This window comes from Trichoderma aggressivum (assembly GCF_033847375.1).
Source record: "Trichoderma aggressivum f. europaeum strain CBS 100526 chromosome Unknown scaffold_008, whole genome shotgun sequence".
In the NCBI taxonomy this organism is placed as follows: Eukaryota; Fungi; Ascomycota; class Sordariomycetes; order Hypocreales; family Hypocreaceae; genus Trichoderma; species Trichoderma aggressivum.
The window spans coordinates 827,191-845,976 of NW_026946374.1; the positions used below are offsets into that span (position 1 = coordinate 827,191).

At 52.8% G+C, this 18,786-nt stretch overlaps 4 protein-coding genes across 4 annotated transcripts; all 4 read left to right on the forward strand.

The window, feature by feature from the left end:
• Window positions 1–731: 731 nt before the first annotated feature.
• Triagg1_3095 (uncharacterized protein) lies at window positions 732–2,257 on the forward strand (the record flags this gene model as incomplete). The annotated part of the gene is made up of 5 exons (XM_062897349.1): window positions 732–1,010; window positions 1,075–1,151; window positions 1,207–1,236; window positions 1,310–1,786; window positions 1,846–2,257. The coding sequence occupies 5 exons, from the start codon at window positions 732–734 to the stop codon at window positions 2,255–2,257; spliced, it is 1,275 nt and encodes a 424-aa protein (XP_062758162.1).
• A 624-nt stretch (window positions 2,258–2,881) lies between these two features.
• Triagg1_3096 (uncharacterized protein) lies at window positions 2,882–3,613 on the forward strand (the record flags this gene model as incomplete). Its single annotated transcript, XM_062897350.1, has 1 exon — window positions 2,882–3,613. One exon carries the CDS (start codon window positions 2,882–2,884, stop codon window positions 3,611–3,613), a length of 732 nt encoding a protein of 243 aa, XP_062758163.1.
• A 4,775-nt stretch (window positions 3,614–8,388) lies between these two features.
• Triagg1_3097 (uncharacterized protein) lies at window positions 8,389–11,057 on the forward strand (the record flags this gene model as incomplete). Its single annotated transcript, XM_062897351.1, has 3 exons — window positions 8,389–8,667; window positions 9,019–10,662; window positions 10,728–11,057. 3 exons carry the CDS (start codon window positions 8,389–8,391, stop codon window positions 11,055–11,057), a joined length of 2,253 nt encoding a protein of 750 aa, XP_062758164.1.
• Window positions 11,058–16,149: 5,092 nt separating this feature from the next.
• Window positions 16,150–18,477, forward strand: Triagg1_3098 (uncharacterized protein; the record flags this gene model as incomplete). Its single annotated transcript, XM_062897352.1, has 2 exons — window positions 16,150–16,163; window positions 16,311–18,477. 2 exons carry the CDS (start codon window positions 16,150–16,152, stop codon window positions 18,475–18,477), a joined length of 2,181 nt encoding a protein of 726 aa, XP_062758165.1.
• Between the last annotated feature and the right edge of the window lie 309 nt (window positions 18,478–18,786).

The window sequence follows — 18,786 nt, forward strand, 5'->3', positions numbered from 1 at the left end:
ATTAGGTATAGGCGATGACGAGGTGCTTGCACACGATATTCTACCTAGTAGGTACTTGTCGGTATTTACAATGGATTTGATGCTTGATGGCGTTGAAAAGGGACTTATTTCAAACTCGTCTAGATGTAAGCCAGCTTTAGTACATGTAGTTGGTAGTAACAGTAGTAGGCTGGTGCTAAGCATTACAGAGCCCCATTGCACGCCATCACACACAAACTTACACACAAAGTCCAAGTCTAAATCCAGTCAACTGCTATAAATACCTTACCTACTACCTTGGTATTGTCTCTCACACGTGTTATATGGCCCTTGTCCTTCTTTGTCGTCACCGATCGCGCAAACATGGCCGGGGATATCAGTGGATCTTGATTGGCAGCAGTTGGCCAATCCATTTGCTCCCATTTTCCCACCTGTCGCTACCTAGTACTATCCAAGGCTACCTAATTCCATCCCCGCCATTATTTTCAAAGCGGGCAGACGACAATCCTGTGGCTGCTGACGCCCCAGAAGCTTCCCCTTGCTTAACCAACTCAACTAGCTCAACCAAAAAGTGACGTGTGATTTTCTTTTTATCGTCTCATCCGGTGATAAAAGGTGCTATATATACTATCAGGGATTTCCCTTGAGGGCTTCCCTTGATTCCAAAGCCTCATTGTCCCCGAGCTCTTCACTCGCCTCACACTTGTAAGTGACCGTGACACTCCAGCAGCTGCTCATCACAGCTCCGCATCATGGCGTCTCTCTTCGCCAGCAGCGGCGATGGCCTCGCTGGTCGGCTGGGGTTGAGCCCGTGGGTGCTGTACTCGGCCGCCGGCTTCACTTTCTACGCCGTCCTCTGCTCTTCGCTTCGATTCCAGAGACTCAAGACGATGCGCAAGCGCCTCAACTTTCCGGATCGAGAGTCCTTGTCTCGCATGACCAACGAGGACGCGCAAAGGATTGTCAGCTACATTAGCCTCTACGAGTTTCCGCTTCTCTACGACTTTTCACTTAGATATGCGATTTTCAAGGTGGGCTCACACGTCTCTCGGTTTTAAATTGTCCGCTTGGCTAACATTGATGCAAATCCACTAGACCTACGCTGTGGACAACATCGGCAATCTGCTATACAAAGTCAGCGATCTTGCCAAGCCCACCAAGGCTTCTAAACGGTAACACTACACCTCGATATACTAACAGATGGACTATACTGACGCTCGATGATAGATATGACGACACGCAAGTCTTGTTTGCCAGGTAAGCTTGCTCTACTTGTCTCATATGCTGCTATCCAAAGATGAAACTCTCATGTTGACACCACATCTCTTAGTTATGCCGAATTCCCCCCCGGATCCGAATACTTGGCCAAGAGCGTCGCTCGCACAAACTTCTTGCACGCTCCGTACATACAATCCGGCAAGATTCGCAACGAGGACATGCTCTATGTCCTCTTCGAATCCATGTATCAGCCGGTCCGCTTCATGCGGCTCTACGAGTGGCGAGAGATGGACGACATGGAGGTGGCGGCCGTTGCCCAGTTTTGGAAGTACATTGGCGAGATGATGGAGATTGACTATGAAGCCGAGCTGGGCAAGAAAGAGTGGAAAGACGGCATTGACTTCCTAGAAGACGTGCAACGGTGGGCAATCGGGTACGAGAACGAGCATCTCGGCCCCTCGCCCGACATTGCCAAACTCGGCCAGGTCTTGGTCGACTTGCTCTTGTCGGCATATCCCAAGTTCTCGCGGGAGCCTGGATACAAGATTCTCATGGTTCTTATGGGCGAACGCATGCGAGACGCTTTCAGGTAAGTTTGTTGTCTCTCTTTTCTCGTATCCTGCCGCAATATTGTTGACATGCACGCAGCTTCCCCGAGCCTGGAGTGCCGGAGTCTGCTCTCACATATCCTCTTCTTCTCGCACGAAAGCTCTTCATCCGCTACCTATGCCTGCCACGCTTCTATCCCGCCACATTCATCAGCCAGCCGGATCCAGTGACGGGCCGCATCAAGCACTATCATTGGCTAAAGGATCCCTTTTACTCTCCGTCTTCTTTCTGGTCCCGCTGGGGCCCTGAAGGCTTGATGCGGCGGGCATTTGGTCTAAAGGTAGCTGGAGACGGCGGTGCAGCCATGTTGCCGGATGGGTTCTTGTTTGAGGACGTTGGGCCGCAAGACAAGATGGGCAAGGGAGTCGATGAGACTGCACGCCTGGCCAGAGTGGCACAGACAAAGGTGTCTGCTTCAGCGTGTCCTTTTGCACTGCCCAGGAAGGGTTGAGTTGAGGCTTGAGGCTGTACTCTGTAGAATCGAGGGAGAACAATCTTGGACAGCTTCCATTCCACAATGAACCACTGCCGCCGCCACCTCTTGCGATGCGCGTTTGAATCTTGGTCATCTTGCCTCCTTTCAATTGAATGTCTATCTAACCGTCTGTTTTATAGCCTCTTGTGCATATCTAGCTCAAAAGGGAAATGTGATTAAATACCCAGAATTGGCAACATTGAAATCACAAGCCACTGCACTCAAATTGTTACTTCCCCACAAGAGCTTGAGCTTGAACGGTGGCGCATGGGACCAAAGTCACCTGATGAATGTCACTCGAATGACGTAGTTCAGCCTCCCTTGTGCATCTCCAGCCGCTCCAAGGCAACTGTCGCCTCTTCAAAACCAAAAACAACACCCATCACTTAGATCTAGGTACCCTTTGGAACTCGAACTAAGCATCTTATTGCCACTGCGCTATAAAATATACAAGTCTCCCTTGCGCATCACTCGTTACTCACAGCGACTTACAACAATTACAATCCATTACAGTTACACAGCACCACCCACGAACAGCACCTCACTTTATATCATCTCTCATTAGGTTGGTCGATCGATTTCTTGCTTCATTCGCTCAACATGCCCCCCGTACCGGTATACACTGCCAGCCCCATCCATGCCGCCTCCAAGGCATCGGGCATCACTCCGAAAACAGAAGCCGTAGAGGGAAACGAGCCTCACGTGCAGCCGTCGCCGTCGAAAACATCGTCAGAGGCTTCAACAGGATATCCTCCTGCGCAGCCAGGTGCCAGGCCTTCATTACCCGTTCAGACTGGCGCCCCGGAATCATCCGATAGGTACAGACCAACACCAACTTCGACTCAGGCCGACACAAGCCCTCCGCCTCCTCAACCCGGCGCTGCGCCTTCACCTCCAGGGAAAAGCAGCTTGCCACCTCCTCCCAAGGCCGGAGAGTCCGTCCAGCAACGGCCCCGATCGCAGACCTTGCCCATGCCGCCTCAGATGCTTTACCCATCGCCGACGACGAGCTACCAAACCCACCAGAGAGGCACATCAACCTCCGTTTCCACAGCGTATTCGCCTAATGTGCCGCAGCCAACGTTCTTACAAAGCAGTGAAAGCACCGAGCCGGACTTTTCGCACCCTCCGGGCTACCAGCAGAACATCCACGCCGCGGATTTCTCGCGGGACCAGCGGGAGGCTCACAACGCCTCGTTTGCTCGAGATTCTTACCAAAACTACGAGGAAGAAGACGGCATCTGGAACACGGCCAAGAAGTGGGCGGCGGCGGCGGGAGACAGCCTTGCGGCAGCAGAACAGGAAGTCTGGAAGAGAATCAACAAGGACTAGGGCTCCCACCACAGACGACGAAATGATCCGCAGGATGGTACAGACGGTGGCACCATGACTGTCTGAGCAACGTGGCCGGAGAGATGCAGCGAGCTTAAGCGACGGATTGCGGTGCGCAACGGTGAATATTGAACGTTGTTGCTATATCGACCGATTGCCGGGTAGGTAATTGAAATTAAGGCAGACCCATTAGCGAAATTTACTACTACTAGATACAAATGCGACCTGTTGTCTGTTTTGTCCAATCCAATTCTTGTAAGCGAGAAGCCTTTATCTACCTATGGAGCCAAACATTTCCCCATGTCTAGCTTGTGTGCATCATCGCCCGTGCCAACGATGGCGGTGGCGAAAAAAAAAGGAAGAGGAAAAAAGAAAAAAGAAAAAAGAAAAAAAAAAGAGGGCGAACATGTTTGTGCGTCATGCAAGACAGATTGGTTCAAAGGACCAAAGCGGCGACAAGAGGAGAGAGAAGATCTTGAATCAAGATTCTGACGCAATATACCCGTACAGATCCGTTGACAGGGTTGTTTACGAGATCGACACTAGGCAGTTTAGCACCCTCTGGTTGGCCTCGAAGTTATATATAGCTCTTTAGCTGGGATCTGAATCTGGCGCGGAATACGCCTGGGACTGGGATGGGCTTCATTTCGCAGCTGCAGTCGAGTATCCAAAACAGTGGGAGTCTTGTCGGCGACGCCATGGGACGTTTCAACGGGTGAGCTGACTCGCCCTGGCTCCCCATTGGGCTTCGTATTCTTGTTATATTTCCGGAGCTTCTCTTCCCCCCCCCAGAGGCATCCGACGACGACGTAACAACGGGCAGAAAAGGGCCCTTTTCAAAACTCGTTTCTGCGGTTTGAATGACGGATGACCCTTTCCTTTCCATCTTCAAGTGGCATGATAATTGATGCTTCAGGCTTAGGGCGCTGGCGTGTAAAACGGATCTGAAACGCGTATAGACGGTTAGTCGGGGCGCCATCCCTGTCGGTACCGCGCCGCCCGCTTGTGTCGGCTGCGCGGGCCTTGTACCTCCTAGTGTAGGGCTGCGGATTAAATAAGCCAATGAGGAGTGCCGAGTAATTAAACTGCGACAATCCCCTGGCGCTGCCACGAACGGCTGGGCAAATCACAGCGCGGGCAGCGTCGCATCAGGGCAGCTTCAAACGCATCTCCACTGTGTTTCTTGTTCTTGTTCTTTCTTTTTTCCCCCGTTTTCCCAGGTTGAACCCCTCCATCTCGGGTCCGTCTCGAGGCGAAGACGGTCCGTCCGGCCACTCTTTTGCTGGTTCTCTCGGCTCAACTCGCTGGCTGGCTGGCTGGCTGACCTGAGGATGGGAGGGGGTGTCGTCGTGCCGTTGTCGTCCAGACAACTAAACTCGGGATTCCGGATCAAGACAAAGAGGGAAATAATCAGGAATGAGCAAAAAAGAAGACAAGAGCGGATTCTGCAATTACAATCGTCGAGGGCTAATGCGGCCCAGTGGGCGCTGGACAGAGCTCCGGTGCCACACCCGTGGATCGCCCTGGGGCTGCATGTCAATGGCAATGGACCACTGCCGAAGAGTCAGTCTCCGGTTCTTGGTGAGAAGGTTACCCTTAATCTATTGCGGGGGTCTCGACCTCCGTTGGTTTGCGGCCAAGCGTTTTACCTGCTTCCGCATATGGCTCTTGACACACGCTTGTCCAGGGCGGCGGGCTCGTGATCGGCTTCAAGGCCGACTCGGTCATCTCCTCTTGCAGCGGCGACACCGTTTCCCTGCAGGCGTGATCTCGCAGCTGGGCATCTCGCATGCAGCTGTGTGCCGGATTTTGTCTCACGGGCTGGTCGGAGAATAGCCGCCTGGTTGGGCCGCAACACACGACACCACTTGGAGGGGGGGACGGAGGGACGGACACCACCATAGAAACGTCATCATCACACTTTCGGTGGGATCCAGTCAGCGGGGGGGGGGGGGGGGATTGTGAAGCACTGGGCTCGTGACCGTTGCTGCAATTGGCTTGGTTCGACCTTTGTTGTTGTTTGGGCCTTGGACCTTGGGGCTTGTGAGCTGACGATTTGTCTTGTCATGAATGATCTGATCGAAGCCAGAACGAGCAACGTTTCCATCTCCTTGCTTCGGATTCCGGGCCCGGCCTGTGAGTGATTGATTCCTGGCCTGGTCACTCACCCCCGCACTAGGATAGTAGATGGATAGATTGGGATTTCGTCTGCTACCCCTCCAACTCGTCTCTCTCCGTTCCGTACCCAAGGATTGGGCGGCCTTCCCGACTGCCTGTGTGGATCGTGGCTGTCTTGCTGGAGATTACCGTGTTATAGCATCTGGCCAGCTGGTCGTCTCTATTTCTTCTTTGGTGCGGGTCTCCGTGGCCTGAAGCTTCTCCCGTTCTTCTAGCTTCGTTTTAGCCGGGTTGGCTCTTTGCAGAAGCAACTATCTTTAGAACCCCGGGCTGCAAGTGTAGCCGTTGGCGTCAAACCCTTGGACTGGGCGTACGAGTACTTGGCCGTATCTGATGTTTACTGTCATGCCTTGCGGCGGCTAGATTCTAGGCTGATGCGAGCGAGCCATTAGATCGGATTTGCATCGCAGATTTGACCTGGGAAAAAAAGGGAAAATCTGGAGACGGCAATGCAATGCGGGTTTCGGCGCACTTTGAGCTTTGACTTGACTCGAGGCAACGGAAACCAAGATCATGATGATATGTATGTAGGTACCTAGGTAGGGCTAGATGCATACCTAGTACTGAACCAAGGAAACGAGCATCGCACCGTACATACTCTGTATATCGGACAGCACCGTACTGTAGCAGTGTTGGATGTAGTACTCGTATGGAAATGGACATGGCCCTGGACCGGATATGGAGACGGATCAATATGGATAAGGATGGAATGGGGCTCTTGAGACTGGGACTGGGACAGGGACTGGGACAGGGCTCGAGCTGATGTTGCCTGGATGTCACGTTATGTGACGCATGCGACGTGCGGACGAGTTGGTACGTACTACTACACTGCATATACCTGGTACAGGTACGGAGTACTAAGTACTCGTATGCTCTCAACTCCTGGTGGCAGGATTCCATTAGGATGGATTAGGATTCTTCCATGGCCGTCCCCTTGGCTCAGCTGCTGCTGCTCGTGACGCTGCAAGTCGCAACTTATTTTCCGAACGTCAGGTTTCGTCCTTCTTTTTTTAGTCGACGAACCCACCCAAGCCGGCCGGCGACACAAGCTCTAGCCCTGAGCCCGTTCCGTGGTCATGGCGGCAGTTTTTCCCAGACAAGATCAATCAGGTTACCTTCAACGTTATGCCTGGGAGATGAAATCGCCCTTTCGGTCTCAACTCGGCTGCCCTGACTAGCCGGTATTGCGACCACTAATATTCTACCGGCCCTGTGGACCGTGCCCGGACAGGGATTCAGGGTTTTGGGCTCCCCAATATCGAACCAAGAAAAAAAAAGAAAACGAAGATAAATTGCATCGCTTAGATGTCTGCTTAGTTAAGGTGGCGTCATTTTCAGCGCCGGCCCTGGTCTGGCCTGTGGAAAGAGGTGTTTCTGATCTGAGCATGGATATGGGATATGGATATGGATATGGATATGGGATGATGGCGAGAAGAGCTGGCGGTGATTGCGGAGGGGGGGAAGAGGCACCTCGTCTCGCCTCACCTGGCGGACGACCTGACAGGAACAGGGGAAAACTGACGGCGGCTGTTGGTTGATGGACTGGACTGAACTGAACGGAAGCTTGTGATGATGGGCTGCCATGGGATCTCTCTCTTCTCGGACTAAACTAGAACTGGATTGACGGCTTATACTATACTCACCCGGACTACTGTTCCCCAATGCTCAACTTTCAGCCTTCTTCTTCTTCTCTCTCTCTCTCTCTCTCTCTGCCGGCGTAACAACTAGACGCGCTCTTAGTCGCCTGACTGACGTGTCCGGCAGCGAAATGGAAATGGAAATGGAAATGGAAATGGACATTCGTCAACTCGACTGAACCCAACGAGAAGGGGCCCCGTTTATTGCCTTGATTGGTTTCACTCGCTCTCTCGAATCGTTTCAGTGCCTCTCTTTTGGCTTAACTTGAGGCCACAGGCGCGTTGCGGCCGATCTCAGCAGTGGTTTGCTGATTGGTCCAGCAGCTCCTTGAAACCCCCAGCCTGGCCTTTTACCCCTGTCTCCCAATCCTCTTTCTGCCCACTTTCCTGTCTGTGCCTTGCGGGTACGCCAATGCAGAGAGCCGACGGCCGTTCGCGCATGTAATGTAGGTACCTACAGACTGGCCTGGCCTGGTTGTAAGCCCGGCTCCTCCTCTGCACCCCATACTGGGCTTCTGGGATCGCGAGAGGCGCGGCCGGGGGGTGTCTGTCTGGGCTGGGCTGGGTCTGGGTCTGCAACGGGACCGGCATTCAGCGTTCTCAAGCCCCGTCAGTTTGGCTCAAACTACCTACGGAGCACGGAGTAGGGCCACAAGAGCATGGTGGTATTTTTGTTTTCGCTGGGGGTGGATGCCAGTCCGGCTTGGGCTTGCTCAGGGTTGCCTGCGGACGACTTATACATCAGTCCCCTGCCCGAGGCGACCTTCGCTCTCTCCGGAATCAATCATCCAATTCGATCTGCTTGTACTGTAATCGCATCGAATGCCCCGTCACTCTTAATCTCCCCCCTCCTCCTGTGCTGAATTGAGAGCCGGTTCTCTTTTCCGTTCATTTATCACTTTCCTGCGGGCCGCTTCACGATCTTTTTACGATTCCCTCATCTCATCTGCATAATCTTACATGCCCAACTTCTCATATACTACCCTCACTAGCAGCCTCTTGCTGCCCGTCCCTCCTTGTCTCCCTCCCCCCCTTTCTCTCTTTTCTCTCTTGGACAAACCACCCCTCCTCCCTCCTTGGACGTGGACCTTTCGAGTATACCCCCTCCTCCTCTCAAAAGCTACCAGACGATCCCTTTTTCTTCCCATCCGGCCGCTCTGGACACTCCTTTCTCTCTCCTGGCCGCTGGAATACCACCCGAACGATATCAACTATACTTTGACGCCATCACGGATTAGTGTAAGTGGCAAAGACTCTTATAACAAAGGGAACCCTGGTTGTGCCCATTGACAACACAGTCTCCTTAACCCCGGTTCCCCTTTGCCTAAACGGTGTTGCATGACCGTCTCCAACCGCCGCCCGCTGATCAGCGAATAGGACCTGGCCATCAGTCTCGACCGTTTAAGATTATTAAGAGCAAAAAAAATCCCCTTCGAGTGCCGAGAGTCCATCGCCTTTTATCTATAATTAGCTATGGAGCCTAGTCACAATGGATTGTATGTTGCCTCTCCTTCACATATCATCATCCTCGTCTAGGTATCGATACTTACTTGTGTCCCCCCCTGTCCAAGTCGACAACACTTTCAAAAGTACTTCTCTCACTCAAGAGGTGCAAACGACAAGGGCGCTTCCGATGCTGCCCTACAAGAACCGCAAATCAACACACTGACCATCAGCGACATTCCACAAGGCGAGTCGATGCAGCCGGCAGGGATGTCGTGGATGCCGCCGGCGACCCAGCCGCAACAAGTGCCGACGACAGTTCAAGAGAGCCTTAGCTACTACATCAAGGATGGAAGCCAGCCCGTCGTAAACGCCTGGGAGCAACACCCTACCTCGTCGTCGATCCAGCAACGATCCACCGAGGCCGTGGCCGCGCCGGTCACCATGGCCCAGGGGATCTACCCCCTCAACGCCATGATGAGTGCTCAAGTCTCTCGAGATGCCAACGGCTTTGCCTTGTCCGATGCATCGAATCATCGGTGGGCTCAGAAGCCGCTCGCAGACAACTTTGAACACCCCGTCCTGGACTCGGAAACGCCCATCGGCCAGGCTTACACCACGGACGACGCCGTGCCCATTCTTGATCTCAGGTACACGACCCCGTCGCATGACAACTCGAACTTGGACGGCAGCGTGGCCAGCCACCGCATGTCCGGCTCGTCCTTTGCCATGTCGACCACCGGGGCCCTGTCCGACATGCCTTCGTACGAAGACTTCTCTGCCGCTCTCTCCGAGGTTCGATCAATCAACTCTGACTATCCCCCTCCTTCAAACAGAACGTCCCTCATGTCGTCCACGCAACTGTCCCCCGTGGCCTCTCCTCGCCTGACCCCCCAGACCCGCCCCGAGCAGGTCAGGACCCAGAGCCGCGGCCGCGCCTCGCCGTCTCCCCGGCCCAGCATGCGGGCTGCCCCCTACGACATCACTCGAGGAGGGAACAAGCAGCGCTGGTCCACCGGCTCCTACAGCGTGGCCCAACGACGACCCTCCCCCGCGCTCTATCACTCTCCTCCTAGCGTTCCTCAGAGGTACTCGTACCAGTCCCTGCCTACGCCCGCCGCCTCGGCCATGTTCCCCAACGCGCAGCAGCCGATCAACGGCAGACCGCCTTTTATGATGACTGGTCCCTCGGCTTTCAACCGGAACAGCATGGTCCTCGCCTCTCAGTTGCCGACCCAGGTGCCCTCGTACTTTTACAACCACAACGAGACGCACGGCGTCGTTGCCACCCCGCCGACTCTGCCTTCGCACGGCCTCCTCCGAGTCCTCCAAAGCAACGGCGAGCCGCACCCCTTGACCGGCCTCTACGCAGACCTCTCGGACCCCCCGGACTTGTTTGGCTGCCTCCAGGAAGAGCAGGCTCCCCCGCCACCCGAGGACATGAACCCTTCGGATCCCGAGATGGTGCCCTATGAGCAGGAGCTGCGATTTGAAAACGACTTGTACACCCCGCGCTGGGTTCGAGGCCACGGCAACAAGAGGGAAGGGTGGTGTGGCATTTGCAAGCCCGGGCGGTGGTTGGTGTTGAAGAACTCTGCTTTCTGGTACGACAAGTCCTTCTCGCACGGCATCAGCGCGGCAACCGGCACTCCTTTCCAGGAGCCTCTGGACTCGAGACGCATGAATGGCAACCCGGATATTTGGGAGGGGCTTTGTGGAAGCTGCAACGACTGGATCCCCCTTGTCAGCAGCAAAAAGAAGGGGACGACTTGGTTTAGACACGCATACAAGGTAAACACTAGAAGAAGAAAAAGTTGCTTGAGTATCGGTTTACTAACGATAAAATCGTCTTGTAGTGTCACACGCACCCCAAAGCCAAAGATGCCCACAAACGCCGTCGAGACAACAGCCAAAGCCGAGTGGGTGGCCATATGGCGCCCATGCCCGATGGACCAAGACCAGAGTCGCACCGATCAATGGCGTCTCACATGTCTTCTCCGGTTTCTGGAGTCGACGCACCAAGCCTGGCCATGACGGCCTCGATGCCCATGCCCACGCAGCCCATGGACTCTCGCTCGTACATGCCGATTCAGCAGACTCAAGCGCCTGCTGGTGCTTTGCCGCAGAGGTCCAGCTCTGTCCGATCACAGGCAAATCCCATGGAGTCGTATAATGGCATGATCTAACCAGTTCATGCCTTGAATTTTCCTTAATAACTACACACATACACACTCACTCACTCTTCTTATTTATTCTCCTTACACGTCGTCTTTACATTCTCCCTCGTCACTTTTTACCTCTTCTTTTTTTTTTCTTTTTTTTTCATCTTGACTCAGTCAGACTGCTACTCAACGATTTCCTTACTTTTGTTTCGATACTTCATGCGTCACGTTCTGGAAAGTCTTAATGCCCCCATAGAGACGCATGAAACCTAGATTACGCGGCACGAAAAGCTCGTCGCGATACCCTTATTTGTTTCCTTGATTTCTTCTTCTTCTTTTCTCTTCCCCCCTTTTTTTTGATTATGCCACTCTTTACAATCGTCTCCTAACCAAATTGTTCACTTTCCTCTCTTCTTTTACTACTTCTTGATCGCCTTGTTTGTCTTACCTTTCTTGGCTCTCTTTTTTTATTCCTACCAGAAAAGACTTTCCCTTTCCCAGTCTCTCCCTCGGAACACCAAACCGTTTTTATTCTCGAGCAAACAAACGGCTTTTTTTTATCAAAACCTTTGCAAAAAACAAAAGACGACGATCACGGGATACCAATCATTGATACCTTTTTTTACGCTTTCTCACGCTTTATATAAATAGACATAGAATGGAACATCGAGTATAGGGTTATATTGGGGATTTAATCATTGGATATGATCTCACGAGAATGGGACGGGGGGAAATCAGACTGGGATATTTCAGCGCTGCGGGTCAGCAGAGAAGAAGGGGGGGATATACCACGGGATATATATAGAGGCTCTTTTTTGTTTTTTCTTTCTTTCTCATACATAATGGAGGAAACCAATTTTGTTACATAGTTTGGGGTATCTTTTTTCTTTACTTGTTTTCTTTTTCTCTAGCTCCTATATCAGTTATTTATTCAATTTTCTTCCCTTGTCAAAACGAACCGCTGTACTCCGTAAAAAGAAAAGAACCGATACGAGGCGTGTATTTGCTCCATAAAGTTCCACACACACCTCAATGCGGGTAACTGGAACCGGGCCACCCCCCCTGGTCTCTCTTTCAATCCCCCCGCCAAAAAGGCAAATTCTAATATTATGCTGATTATGCGTCGCTGGGAGGGGGTGGAGGAAAGCTGAAGACAGATTGGCAGTTTTTGGAACAATGTTTGTTTTTGTTGGTGGGCTCATCTCGGAGCTGGATGGGGTTCTTTTGAGGAAGGATTGTGCGGCCCTGCATGTATAAGTGTCTGGTGTTGTGTACTTTGATCCTACTGTGTATATAACAAGCAACTGTGTGACCATGTGATTGGAAAATACAATACAATACAGGTGGTGTCCCCGAATATGACGCATGAACGAACGGAGAAGCGAAGGAATTTTTTTTTATTGATTCGCCGTTTTTATTTTACATGGGAGACCTGGTTAGAAAAAAGATGAGGTGCACAGCCCACCTCGGCAAGATGCCGCGCAGCTGAGAGCCATGGGGGTGGAGGGGGCTTTTATACTGTAACGTATCGCCGGAATTTTAAATGTAGTTTTTGGGATTTGATTCTTTATGCGGCGCATGGGTGATTAAGGACGTACGTCGGCGAAAATACCGTGCATACCTGGGATTCGATACACTTTCTTTGTCTTTGTTGCTGGGCTATAGGTAGTCATTGGACAAGTATATTGAAGCTACTTAGTTGGTACACAGTGTGTATAAGTAAGCATATGTTGCTGGAGCGTTTATTAAGAGGAAGGTTAAGCTGTCGGTGGGCAGGGAAGCCATGCTTTTTTCGGGGTTCGGTGGGAGTTGAGGTACCAACGTCATGAACTTGATGCTCAAGGTATCTATTTCTATTTGAATACGCACAGTAGACGCAAGAAAGAAAGCAGCAAAGAGGCCCCGAACCATGAAATACTGTACAAGAGAATACACTGCTTACAACAGTCTCATGGCGAGACCAATTACAACCGCTACTGAATGGCAAATGCAGGTACGAGCACGCCGAACAAACCCGATGAGACAATTACGAGTAATCAACGCGTAAGCATTTGTGGGAAGCCATCGAACGATGGTTCCCCCTTTGAATCGATAAGCCGGCGACGATTTGATCAGCTCTACTTGGCCTCGAATGTTTTGCGTGCACGACACCCAATAGTCTGGTACTTTGCTGCTGCATCTCTCCTCCTCTTTGCGCGGATGTGGCCGGAGATGGTGGTGGGCTCATATGGATCCGCAACTCGCATAACATCGATTAATGCGTTGGTTTAGCAGCGGACAAGTTGCATGGTTCCAGGAGAGAGGAGAGAAGAGAGAGAGAGAAAAGTTGATAGATCAGCCACTAGCTGCGTTTGGCTACCGGAGCAGCAGAGAGATGGATCCATTGGGTCTCGTGAGTTTTGTCACTTGGGGAGTGGGTTTGCACATCGTCTTGTCGTTGAGTTTGGTGAGATCCATAGGCTGAGAGAAGACTTTGTGATTGCTGTCAAAGTTTTCTTTTCTTTCTTTTTTCCTCTCCGATTGAAAGAGCCACAAGTGCCAAATAAACATAAGTTGTGCCGCCCGCTGTCACCCATCCATGGCAAGCCACGAGGGCTTTCGCTTAAAAAATAAAATAAAATAAAAAGGTGTTGCGTTTTTGTGCATGACCAAGTGCACAGGCTTCATACCTTTTCCAGGCATAGCGTGTCTGCCTAGTTGATGAGTTTTGGGTCTGGGGAAGATCGAGATCGGGTTTGACCGGCGCATTTGCTGGGAGTGAAGTCGAAAATGGAAGATCAAGAGAATTGTGCATGATATCTCTTCCGTGGATGACAAGTTGGTTGGTGGTTATACACACACTCGACGCATTAGGCAGTCTATTTTGGAGTCGAGGACGGAAAAAAGGGCAGCAAACGGAAATGCATTGACGTCTGGTGAGTTATCGTGTGCTTCTGACGTGGCAAGGTGCAGGGAAGGCTCAGGACAGCGCCCAAGGTGGTGCAAGGTGCTGCAACAGGAGCTTCGATGAGCTTGTTGCGAAACTCCTTTGCTGCTTTTTGGTGCGATTTATCAATCTGCTCTGGACGATTGAAAACTACCAGAGCTCCAACAGGCACCGGGCCAAGTGTCTGATCGGTAATACCAAGATGCTTGGCCGCAGGCTAGAGTAATATATATTGGCCCGTAGCGGAACGGATATGCGGCGTTATTGGATCTCGAGTTATGAAAGATAAGCAGCGACAGGGATCAGATGCTGAAGCATTCAACTGATGGTAATACCGCAAGGAACCACAGACAAGAGCAAGCTGGTCTGTCTGTCTGTGTGGTCTTGTTGCTGTGGAAGTGCAAACGCTCCATTTTTATTTTTCTCTTCGATATCCATCGATTTAATCAATTCTCGGCATCAAGTCAGTCGCTGTGGGTTGACATGTCCGCTAGTTAGCAGAAGCCACCATTGTGCAGCTTCGCAGCCATTTTTATCGTGTCATTCTACTCTACTGCCACTAATCCACCTGGTGGGATCCATGGTGGAGAGCACTTGGCCCAGATTAGGCAAAAGACGCTGCCAAACCGCCATCATGGTGTTGGAGCTCCGGCCCGGGGCTGTAAATTGCATCACGGCGGCGGCTTTGGGGGACTCGTTGGTCTGTGTAGCTGGTCGAGCAACGGATCAAAGATGAGAAAGAGAGAGCTGGAATGGGGAGTTTTTGTTTTTGGAAGAATCAGATCGATAGAGCTGGACGAACCATGTCGATCCAAGTGAGGTGATGCGGAGAAAAGTGTCCGAGTATTGAAGTACCTACGAGCGAGGTAACTGGGGTCAATGCTGCCTTATCTAATCCGTATCCGTAGACACCAGACGACCAGCATTCAGCTGCAAGTAAACAAAAGCCCAACTCACACAGCACAGCAAAAAGGGCACCGGCGGATGCTGCATGTCTTGGTCCGGGGAGAAACATTCGTGCCGCTGAAATCGCGCCCAGATCGATCCATTGAAGCCTCTCCGCAATGCTCTGCATCTGTGAACAAGGAATTGAATGGATTCATGATTCAACCAAAAAAGCACGCCGCCTGCTGACGTCTTTTTCCCACTAAAAAGGCCATCCGTCTAGGTGCTGGGCTGTATCGCTTCCACTGGCGCCCCCATCAGCTGCACTGCGGCTCCATTTTCAGCACATCAGCCCTCAATCTGAAAATTTACCGAGCTGGACGGGGCTCGTCTGCCTAGAACAGCGCCTGGACTCATCGGATTCTACCGGTCAGAACATCGCCAGCTGCTGCACTACACTGCACTACACTGCATTACACTGCGCTGTACTGCTGCGCTGCGCTGTACTCGCTGTACTCTCTGCTCAACTGAACTCAACCTCCATCTCTCCGCCTTCTGTTCTCTTATCCTCGCAACTCTTTTTTTTCTTCCCTTCCCTTCCTCTCCCCCCCCCAATCTGTCCTGCTGCTTCGTCCATTGCCTGCCACTGCATCTGCTGTTCCGCCCTTGGATAGCAGGTTGATGCTCTGTGGATCTCCAGGACAAGACTTGCCTCCCTTGATTTTCCCCCGTTCGAACCTGTTGCTCTCCTTTGCGTTGCGTCTTGCTTTGCTTTGCTGTTCCGGTAAGACAAGACCCTCTTCTCTCCCTCTCCCCTCCATGCACTCCCTTTTTCACGGCCTCATATGGCATTTGTTTCTCTCGGGACGCCGTGGCAAGCAAGCTAGCTAATCAGACCAGTTTCTTCTTCTTCTTCTCTTTTCTTTCTTGCTTCTTTGACCCCTTTGCATTTTGCAGAGCCAGTGCCGGATTTCCACAACCTTTTGCATCTTTGTCATGACCGTTAACGAGCATCTTGGATAATGAGAAACGAGCCAATGCGATTGTTCGCCAATATTGCCCAAGCAACCACCACCACACCTTCGACCGTCGCCTGCACACCTTTTCCGCACCCTCAGACCTGATCTTATACCGCCCTCCCTCTACGACGCCGAATCACAATACAACCACTTTTTTTCTACCTTTATTTGCATCCAAGGGGAATTGAAGCCTCCCTTGCAACGATTATACAATCTCTGCTGTCTCCCACTTCTTTTTTTCCCTGGCCTTTTCCCCACGGCCCGAATTGGCGGTGCACGCACTGGGATGCTTGTGTCTGGGTTCTCATAGCCAACAGGAATTCAAGCTGATATGAGCGAGGATCAACAGCTAGTATCAAGGCATGTCCGCCTTGCGAACACTCTAAAGCATGCCTGCCCTCCGCTCCCTCCAGCACTTGGCTAACCAATCTTGTTGACTCCGCACAGCAGTAGCTTTGGAGATCCAAACGCTCACCCACCGCCCACGCCAAAGCAGACTCCAACATCGGGTGCGTTTCCGAGCCCTATTTTCGAGACGCCCAAGCCCCCCCAGGGATCCTTCGCCGACACCAGCGGCCTGACGCCTCGCTTTGCCGAGGAATACTCAGTCTTCAACGCAACGCCGGGCAATCTGAGAGGGGCTCAGTTTCCCTTCGCTGACTTTGTGCCCACCACCCCCTTCGCATCGTCGTATCTAGGGCACAAGCGCCTGCTCTCCGTCGAAGAGCTAGCTGTCGAGATTGCAACCCGAGCCAACATCCCGCCGTCGAACCCAAACCTTCCACCGCCGCCCGTCGACCCTTCACGACGTCTGCCCTCCTCCCCGGCCGCCTTGATATTATCTACAAAGGCAGCCGCCGCTGCCAATTCCGACGCACACCTCGGCCCTGCCTTTTCCTCCTCCCACACCAAGTCTCCCAAGAAGCTCCGCCGGGGTACAATTGAGGGTTCCGACGCAGCACAGCCGTTGTCGCCGCCGCCGTCGGCTCACAAGGGGGGCCAGAAGCTCGCTCCCAAGGTCAACATGCAAGATGACCGGGCCTACGGTCACCCGGACTTTAGCGACGGCTTTCAGGGCCACCACGACATGGCCGCCATAATGGGCGGCGCCGATGACATGTTTGTCTATCCCATGTCTGCTCCCCCGAGCCAGGCCAATTTCTGGGACCCGGCCATGGGCATGGACCTGGACTTTAGCACGGCCGGCGCCGCCTTCTTCCAGCCCTCGCATCGCCATACCGGATCCTTTGACTGGAACAGCGACATTCAGCTCTTTCAAGATCCCGTCCCGCCCCCTCCTCCACCCTCGTCGAACCAAGAGAATGTCCAGCCAAACGCCCAAGGCATGCACCAGCCTGCTCGAAGGGAGAGGATGCTGGCGCCCAAGCCACCGGGGACTGGTCAGTCTGCTGGCCCCGTAGCAGCAACTGCCATGTTTCAAGCATCGATGGAAGACTCGTTCGGCGTAGGCACTCCCATGGAAGGCGTGGACCCAGGACTGCTATACAGCCGGCCCCCAACGGCCTCGATCAATGCAGACTTCAATCCGGCCATGAATGCGGCATCTGCGGATATGGCTGCCGCTGCAGAGGCCAACAACTCTCGCATCATGCCTCAATCCCGCCGGACCAACAGCCTGAAGGAGGTGAAGAGGGGCAAGATGCCAGACCGCACAAACTCTCCCGTCAAGGCCATGGGCCGCCCAGAACTGAATCGTAGCCTGAGTGAGGGTCGAACAAAGAAGGCGGGGGGCCGAGGGGCTTTGCCGACGTTGGCACCCGCTGCGCGGCCATCGTCACAGGCTGGAAGTTCAAATGCCGGCTCCGAAGCGGGAAAGTCGTCGAGATCGTCGGCGTCTGGGAGAATGTCGCCACTAAAGAGCCAACGGCGACTGTCAAGCCTGGCATCCATCCCCGAGTCTGCCTCTCAGCCACACCTGAGTCGACCTCGAACGTCGGTGAGGTTCACCATAGACGCACATGGACGGGCTCGAGCAGAAACTACGGTCACGGTCGAAGAAGCCGGCGGAATGACTCGCAGCCGAAGCTCCCGGGAGCTGTCTTCCACACGAAGAAGCTGGGAGTCTTCTGACGACGAGTCTTCCACAGACGAGGAGCCAATCATTATACCCAGCCGAGCCAGTTCATTCAATGCATCCTTTGCATTACCGGACCCACGCAAGCCAGTAGGCTCGATATTCCATTCGGGCCGCCGGAGTGTCAGTGATAGGAGCAGGAGTGCATCCACCCCTTCTCTCGTGACGCAGAATGACGGGGAAAGCGAGGCCGAGACGGTTCTGACAGATCATCAAGAAAGAGGAGGAGATGCAGCAAGCGAGCTGCGTAAAGTGGTAGAGGACCGTCAGAAGCGGTCTATGCAGATTGAGAACTCTCGGCCACAGCAACGCATTCTCACCTCGAGCGGCTCGGGGAATTACAAAGCAAGCTCCATATCTCCGGTCAGCATGATAGACTCGAGCTACAGAACGGATAGACGCGGAGTTCGATGTGTATGCGGTAGAAATGAGCCCGATGAAGGAAACGGCTACATGGTTCAATGGTATGTTGGCATCTCCAGTCTCTTGCCTCTGCTGGTGTTTGAGTGTGCCGGCTAGCTTCCCTGTGTTTGTTTTCCCCTGCTGACATGAAGCCGTTTCTAGCGAGTCATGCGAGATGTTGCTGCACGGAAAATGCGTCAACATAAGCAGGCGTACCATGCCGAGCGTGTACATCTGTGGCTTCTGTGCCAACACGCCCAATGTTGCACGTCGAGCGCAGCAAAGCTTTGGGAGGGGACACAATGGAGGACAGTCGGCGTTGTCGTCATTGGCGAACAAGACGCTTCGGTCCCTTCGATGATGGTGTGAGAGAGGATAAAGATACAGAGGGTGAAGAAATTGATGAAAAAGAAGGCATGTTATATG